Source organism: Thunnus thynnus, chromosome 5 (genome assembly GCF_963924715.1).
Source record: "Thunnus thynnus chromosome 5, fThuThy2.1, whole genome shotgun sequence".
Taxonomy (NCBI): domain Eukaryota; kingdom Metazoa; phylum Chordata; class Actinopteri; order Scombriformes; family Scombridae; genus Thunnus; species Thunnus thynnus.
The window spans coordinates 20,401,375-20,409,602 of NC_089521.1; the positions used below are offsets into that span (position 1 = coordinate 20,401,375).

An 8,228-nucleotide genomic window follows, 5' to 3' on the forward strand; every position below is an offset into this window, starting at 1 on the left:
GTATGACTGAAGCCAACGATTATTAATTAATCTGTCAACTACCTCCTTGATCATTATGTCTATAAAATGTCAGAAAATAGTTCAAAGATGCTAGTTACAGCTTCCTAGAGCCCACAATGATGTCTGCAAAAGTCTCATTTTGTCAAACCAAAACTACAAAATCCAAAGACACACAGTTTACTTCATATATTACAAAGAAAAACAGCAAATCTTCGCACTCGAGAAGCTGCAACCAGTAAATGTTGAAATGAAAATGACTCAGAAGATCATCAGTTATCAAAACAGTAGCTGATTCATTTTCTGTTGATTGACTAATGGATTAATTGACTAAATGAGGTTTCAGATCTAATTATGTCACCTAATTTTTCACTTATTCTAAGAGTAGGACATTATTTCAGTGTCATCATGGGAAGATGTTCCATCTGCAGCTAATTAAACATGATCTATCTTCTATGTTTACTGACAACAAACAGTTCTTTGCCGACAAGCCATGTGGTTTTATATGTCTCCTGTCTTTGACGCAGCAGTCTTGTGTCTATTTGACTCATGTTGGAAAAAGTAAAACCGCTGCAGTTTCCGAGAGTTTCCCCACAGTAGGTGTATTGTACGGAGCAGGATGACACATAATGTGACACTGGTGGAAACACAATCCTCCTCAGTCGGCACTCTCCTCCTCGTTCCACAGCTGTGGGTGGCAAAACAGTCTGACACTCCGCAGACGTCCACGGGAATCGGTGCCATATTCAGACTGAGTATAATTATTTTGCTCATTAGTTTACACTCTCTCATTCTCTGTAGGTCAGTGACAGTGAGGCGGTCGAAGATGATGCATCATCTGCTTCACTCCTCTGTTTGGCTTTCACATGACTCACTTTACAAAATTGTCTGACTGGCAGCTTTTCAACTCAGACAAAAAGGACTCCACAAAGAGCTAAAAATTGGCCGTTTTTTGACAGGACTGTCGTAAGGGGAGTGATTAAGACTTTCAGGAGTTGATGTAATACTGCAACAGTGCTTCCTCTCACAGCTACTGACTCTTTCATAAGGAAGTAAGGGCCAACAGTAATGTGTCACCAAGAAACACCATATTTTATTTTTATAATGAGTAGCCACATAGTTGTGTGAAGGTCTAGCCCCTGAAGATGAACCTGTGAAATAAAAAGAAGGTGTATGTGAGTCACAGGAAACGTGTGCATGACAGGACTGTTTGTGTGCAACATGTGTGTACCTGTCCATCTCCCGACGATTGTAGCCGTTGTCCATTTTAGAGTTGATGATGCCGGCACCGGTGTGGCCAGATCTCAACTTTTCAAGATCAGCATGATGACAGAACCTGGAAAATAAAGTCTTTTTTTAAATAATGGATATTTGTCATATCAACGTTTACTTCAATATTAGTACCAAACACACTTACGTGCTCTTATAGTGGGTTGTGAAGTGCGAACAGTCAAAAGGTGTGCTAGGGAAAGCTTGGTTGTTTGGAGCATTGAGAAGAGACCCAGAAGGCTCCTGAAAAGACAAGAACAGATGAAAAACAAATCTCAACCATCCAGATACCTTAGCGGCTCCAAACACAGAGATATTACTTGTTATTAGTAGAGAAAATATAAATAGTTACTTAACCTTTTTCCCAATCATCCTCTGAGTCGGTGTATTAATTTTAGTCTCAGGTGATGGCAGAAGGGAGGTCTGGTATAGGAGGAGAGGGATGTCAGTGTTGTGATATCAGTTCAGTCTGCTACAGCTGGTTGGGAGGAGCTCTGTACTCACTGGGCAGGCCAAAGGAGCCAAGGTACCTCGAGTGTATCCTGTTTCTCGTGAAGAATGGCTGCGCAGGCTCGGTGTCGCCTCAGTGCCCTCAAACACAAACACAGAAAGACACGTAAACCTCACAGATTGTGCAAAACGAAATACAAGAACACCCTTTTTTCCAACATAAAAAACATTTTTTTCAACATAAAGGAGAGTTAAGGGTGAATAAATATTGTGGGTCAACCTGCAGAAATGTTGGTGGCACAAAGTCACTTTTCATCAGTGAGTTGTGTGTCTGGCGAGGTTCAACCTGAATGCCAGCAAAAGACAAAAAAGTTGATGAGAAATAAGTAAGTCAATAGACCTGCAGAGAGTGAGGTAATGCTGTATGTCTGACTCTTTTACAAGAATGACAGTCAGTAAACTTTACAAACCATGCAGCTTTTTTTATCCTGAAATGTGTTCAGTTGAAGGTCTGTTCCCTCAGTGAAACCAGTTTCTCCTTTTGGACCCACAGTCATGTGGTTCTTTGCAGCTACAGGAAGTTCACCAACAGTGTAAATGCACCATTCATACAAACAACTTTAAAAAGACTTGAAGAAGATAAAGAAGACACTTTATCATAACAACTACAGCAGCTTTACATTTTTGATGTATCTGTTTTTGGCTTTAAGTTACCTGCTGATGTGAGACGATGGGGCACAAACAATCTTTGGTATTCTGTCTAAAGAGACAAATTCATGAAGATAATATACATCAATATAAAGAGTAGAAAGTTACTATTCAGAATCTTTGATGTGTGTGACACTTTTTAAACATCCTCCAAATGTTGTCTTTATATGATCCTGTATATTAGACCTGACCTTCTTCTCCACAGTCTCCGTTTTGGGCTGATTCCTCAGCTGATGGAAGCCGCTCTCTCTGGGTCTGTTAACGAGGTTTGGCAAAGACCTCGAACTATCGGACTGGATGTGAGGCTGGTAATGTCGCTTGGTTTGAGATATGAAACTGTCAGATAACAGGAGTCTGTAAACAAAAGCAACACTTTTATTTTGAGGTAACACTTCATTTCATTTATCACTTTCACTTGAATAAAATTTAGAAAGTTGATTTACAAAAATCCAAACACTGAAAAAGTCAAATGACAAAATACGTACATTCCTCCCTGCTTCTAGAGGTACAGTTGTGTTCATAAGTTTACATACCCTGGTAGAATTTGTGAAATATTGGCCATTTTTTGGAAAATATGACTGATTATGCTGAAAACTTTTGTTTTATTTAGGGATAGTGGTCAGGTGAAGCCATTTATTTTCACATAATTGTGTTTGCCCTTTTTAAATCATAATGATAACTGAAATCACCAAAATGGCCCTGAACAAAAGTTTACATACCCTTGAATGTTTGGCCTGATAATAAACACACAAGTTGACACACACAGGTTTAAATGGCTATGAAGGGTAAGTTTCCACACCTGTGACTTGTTTGATTGTAATTAGTGTCTGTGTATAAATAGTTTCTTAGCTCTTGAGAGACCCTGCACATTTCATCCAGGGCTGCTCTGACTGTACTTGATACTGAGAAGCAGAACTGTCAAGGACCTGCGAGAAAAGGGAGTTGAACTGTATAAATCAGGAAAAGGATATAAAAAGATATCCCAAGATTTGAAAATGCCAATCAGTGGTGTTCAAGCTCTGATAAATAAGTGGAAAATTGAGGGTTCTGTTGATACCAAGCCACAGTCAGGTAGAACAACAAAGATTTCTGCCAAAAGTGCCAGGAAAATTGTTCAGATTACAAAGAAAAACCCACATGCAACTTCAGCTGAAAGTTGCATGTGGCTGTTTCAAGATGTACAATAATGAAGTACTTGAATAAAAATGGGCTGCGTGGTCAAGTTGCCAGAAAAAAGCTGTTACTGTGCCAATGCCAAAAAACAACCCATTTACAATATGCCAAACGGCACCTAGACAAGCCTCAAAACTTCTGGAACAAAGTTATTTGGAGTGATGAGACCAAAATTGAGTTTTATCATCACAACTATAGACGCTACGAATCACTTATTATAGCTGATTAGACCTCAGCTCGGGTTAAAGGTGAGATCATGCCACATTCACGTTATTGTGGAAATTATCGTAATAAAAAGTTTCCAACTTGTAAATAGCGTTCATATAAACATCTAAGTCATAATTACGACTGGGAAACTCAGATTTTCCCTAAAAGCTCTGATATATCTGACTTGACACTTAATAACGTGGAAACACCTAAAAACCAAACAAATATGGATGCTTCACATCAACCAAAAGGCTGTCATTCAAATATAAAAGGCTATATTTAATAGATGTGCTCAGTACTTTAAATCTCACACGACTAATTCCGTAATCATACATTCAACTGTCTTGATGACGTGAATGCTCGCGGGTTGTAAAAGCGGGAATCTTTCTCATCTCTATCATTCATCCCATATGACATGAACTCGGCATGAGATATTCTGGGAATTACGTGAGAAGCTAAATGCACCAGTGAGCAGATGAAACAAAATTAACAGAAGAAAAGGGGGACATGTCAATCAAACACAGTCTGCACAGGCTCACACAGTCATGAGAAGAGGTGTAATCAGCCAAAATAAGTAAAATCACCACAATCCTAAATCCACACAAGGGATTTTAATCATTTTTGCTGATTAGACCTCATCACAGGACTGTGCAGCAGCATATAAACTGTGTTTGATTGACATTTCCTTTCCTGTTAGTTTTGTTGCACATAAGGACGTAACAAATTATACCTATATCATAGGTTTTTTCAGACATTTAGATACCATAGTAGGTATAATAGGAAAAACGCAGCTGTTACTAATAACATTATGGCTCTGTTCTATTCAAGTGTCCCATTGTGAATTTGAGCCAACATGCACAATATCAGGATCCTGAAACCAAAGCTAAATGTATTACGGTATCATTAAATGTATCATTTTCACCTGTGATTTTCCAACTGTGACATGTCAAAGTGTCTTCTGTGAAAAAGGCTGATTCTTATTAGTACATGCTGGTCTCGCAATTTTCTATATTTTTCTTATTGTCAGTAATCTCATGTGCCGAGCCAAACCAACAATGAACTGATTTGACTTACAAGTATTGTGTGTGTATCCAAAGCCTGATATATCTTATTCCTCTGTGCCGTAGACCTCCGTTGTTGTCCAAAAACTATTAGAAACACATCAGTGAGTCAGACTGATGCAATGGGTGACATGTTCCTTCACCATGAAGACCATTGTTAAATTAGTTTGTTTAGAAACGGCTCCAAAAAATAATAACAGCGATCACAGTTTCAGTCTCAGTGCAGGATTGGGGCTCATTGAAGTGTTTTTAATAGTTTTTGGACAACAACAGAGCTCTAAGACACAGAGGAATAAGATATATCAGGCTTTGGATACACACACAATTCGTGTTGTTCAATTCGTTGTTGGTTTGGTTCTGCACATGAGATTTGTTGATAATAAGAAAAATATAGAAATTCATCAGCCTTATCCTTCAATTACCAGCATGGATCCACCCACTATCAACCTGAGCAGAGGTCTAATCAGCCAGCATGACTGAAAACACCTGTCTGGGAGTGAAGGGCCTTTAAAAACTGTGCAAATTAATCCAAAACTATCAGCATGACCAGATACCACAAGAGGTAAGAAAATATGTTTTGTTTTTTGTGATTTGACTGAACTGACCTTTCAAAGTGAAGGTCTAGAAATCAGTTAAGCTGAAGCCTGTGGAGCAGCCCTCACCTGCCCTGACACTTACCCAAACTGAGGGTTGTCAATATGGTCCAAACTGGGTCTGTAATATACAGCTGGCCTATGGTTCGCTGTGAAGCCTGTCCCACTTGGACGTCCAAGGTGAGCATTGAAGTTCACCCTGTCTGCATTGGTGACAGTTGCACCTGTACAAATATTGGCCATCAGAATTCAAATCTGAATCCTGATAGTCATGATCGAAGCTATTTCTGTTTATCCTTTCCTGCTCATCGTGTACTCTCACCATAAGAAGCTCTGTAAGAAGTATTGTAGATTTTGTTGCTGGTCAGTCGTCCCCTGTCGCCCGTTGCTCCAACAGTCGGCATGACTATCCTCCCCTGCTCAGCCATCTGTGACTGCTGTAATGGAAACCTTCACTGACAACAGTGATGGATAGCAAACTCCTCAGGGCATGTGGGCAGTGCTGTAACCACAAATAAAAGCAGGAAACATGGTGAAACTCTTGCTTTAGGTTTCACAATATCCAACTAAACTTAAAGCTCTCTGAAAAAAAGTGATTAAAAAAGTGAAACAATGCAATGAGTGTTCTCTTTATCAAATGATTGAGTGAAGAGAGAAGTCACCTTGCTATTTTTTTAATTAACCCTGGATATAAATTACCACTGAAAAGAATCTGCCACAGCAGAGAAAAGCTTCACTTACTCTTCAGCTTGTTCACCTGTCTGTCTTGCAGGTGGTTTTGTAGGCAAACATGTCTCTGTTGCTAGGAGATTCAGCACAAGGCCAGAACATTACAGCAGAAGAATGACTCCAGAATGAAAGATTGCCTGCTCTCAGTTAACACCACATAATGTTTCTATTGTGTATCAGGCATGTGCTTTGCTGTATCTCTTTAACATTAGTCCCTTGAAAGTCATTTGATTATTATAAAAAAAAAAAGATATCATCCTTTGTATTATTTGTATTGTATTGTATTAAAGTTACCGCAGGGAATACGGAAAGATTTTCATTTGATGTCTGCAACATTAATTCTGTTTTCTGCACTTTGTTAGAACAACAAACGCTGTTGTTGGAGCAGAGCAAACAGTAACAACAACTACTGCATATGATCTATACCTCAAGGTCTCCTGTTGCACAGTCCAACACACGCTTTTTCAAAAACACACCCCCCATCCTCAATAATATATTATTACTACTATAGACAGTAGTAGAAGTAGTAATATCATAGTAACCCTCACATACTTTTCATATTCTGACCCTTCACAGTATCCCCTCATAATTAGTCTCTATACCAAATGTCTGAACCACAAATCTATTTTTTTTTCATTCATACATAACCTCATCAGTCATTAATAAATTGATGATTAATCCACAGTGAATCTTTATATCAGCTGGACAAAAATGTAAAAAAAAAAAAACCCAAAAAAACAAAAAAACTAATTGAAATATTTCCATTTTTGTTTATTCTGGTCACTTTAGGAAAAGTCATAACATTTCAGGCTAGATGAAATGTGTTCAGGGTGTTTTCACTGCCCTCAAATGTAAACCAGTTCAACCAGTATGTAAGGGTTAAAAATTATGTTACATTGCAATAATTTACAATTATAACCTATTATTATAGGTATTGTATTTTATATTATTGTGTTGTTATTTTGTAGTGTGTGTATATTGCATACAATATATTGCACATATATTATACATAACACTATATGTCTTGATACATTTTTAGGTTTATTGTATTCATTATGTTATATACAGTACAGACAACAAAACAAACTACCAGTTGGTATCAGTCGTACTAACAAGTCACAATAAGATATTGTATGTACATATCTTTTTAATGTAATGTCTTTAATTGCTTTAATCTTAGTTATTTCATTCAAATTGTTCCTTATCTGTTTTCCTCCCTCTTAGCTTGCCTCTTGTGAATTTGATAAAGTCTAAAGTCTTGTCTTACATTAATTTTTGTCGACGAACAGCTCTCACAGCAGATATCCTCGACACAGTGGTCAGTTTCTCTGTGCGTCCACTGGATGGCAGTGTGACGCCACAGTGGCCCTGATTTCAGACTAGCCCAGAAAAGATTTAAGGTTATGTAAAAATGATGGATGGCTTGAAATTTGCATGACATCTTGATAAAAATGTCCATCCAAGACAGGGAGTTATCATCCGCCGCTATTAGTGTGAGAAAATGTCTGTACACCATCTTTACATCTGCCCACATGCATCTTGATGAACATCACATTTTAATCTTGAGGATATTCACCTTCTGGTGTATTTAGGACATCAGAAAATAGTCTGAGCTGGACATCAGTGTCATTTTCCAGACGCAAACACAGAGATACTTTCCTACTAATTAAACCCCCAAGAGAGGGACTTACTAGAAAGAGTAAAACAGTGAGATCAACATACATTTGACCTTACAGAAGCTCTGCCTTATATCAGAGCTCCCACATGCTCAAACACACAGCTCGAACACTTCGAACACTGTATGATTTTCTTCACTGTTTGATTATAAGGTTTGATTCTGAATTACTGTATAAAATGACTCCTCAGTGGCAAAAATCTGACTGGGGTTTTTCCATGACAACCTGCTCACCCTTTGGATCAGTGCATCACTAAATCTGACAATCTGGCATAATAGTCACATCATTTCCACACCTTTCCTTTAATTCAGGCTTCCTATTCCTTCTCTTTTCATCTTGTTTTCTTGGACTCACACTTGCAGCTT

The 8,228-nt window shown here is 38.2% G+C and overlaps 1 protein-coding gene across 2 annotated transcripts; it reads right to left on the bottom strand.

Moving 5' to 3' along the window:
* Window positions 1-1,063: 1,063 nt before the first annotated feature.
* Window positions 1,064-6,242, bottom strand: saxo4 (stabilizer of axonemal microtubules 4). Of its 2 annotated transcripts, none has more exons than XM_067591118.1 (12): window positions 6,200-6,242; window positions 5,781-5,960; window positions 5,544-5,682; window positions 2,616-2,778; window positions 2,431-2,476; window positions 2,187-2,287; window positions 1,997-2,062; window positions 1,771-1,857; window positions 1,624-1,689; window positions 1,415-1,509; window positions 1,229-1,333; window positions 1,064-1,148 (listed from the first exon to the last, which is right to left on the bottom strand). In XM_067591118.1, the coding sequence occupies exons 2-12, from the start codon at window positions 5,884-5,886 to the stop codon at window positions 1,130-1,132; spliced, it is 993 nt and encodes a 330-aa protein (XP_067447219.1). In that variant the 5' UTR covers window positions 5,887-5,960; window positions 6,200-6,242; the 3' UTR covers window positions 1,064-1,129. The 2 variants fall into 2 exon arrangements, with proteins under 2 accessions (XP_067447219.1, XP_067447218.1); XM_067591117.1 differs by having other exon boundaries at window positions 6,121-6,205.
* Between the last annotated feature and the right edge of the window lie 1,986 nt (window positions 6,243-8,228).

Bases quoted from the DNA above. Each gene is read 5' to 3' on its own strand.
- saxo4 (XM_067591118.1), bottom strand. From the start codon at position 5,886: ATGGCTGAGCAGGGGAGGATAGTCATGCCGACTGTTGGAGCAACGGGC. The intron at 2,779-5,543 runs GTAAGTGTCAGG...TTTTGTTTACAG, and splicing joins ATTGACAACCCTCAGTTTGG to ACTCCTGTTATCTGACAGTT. The intron at 2,477-2,615 runs GTCAGGTCTAAT...TTGTCTCTTTAG, and splicing joins CGGAGACTGTGGAGAAGAAG to ACAGAATACCAAAGATTGTT.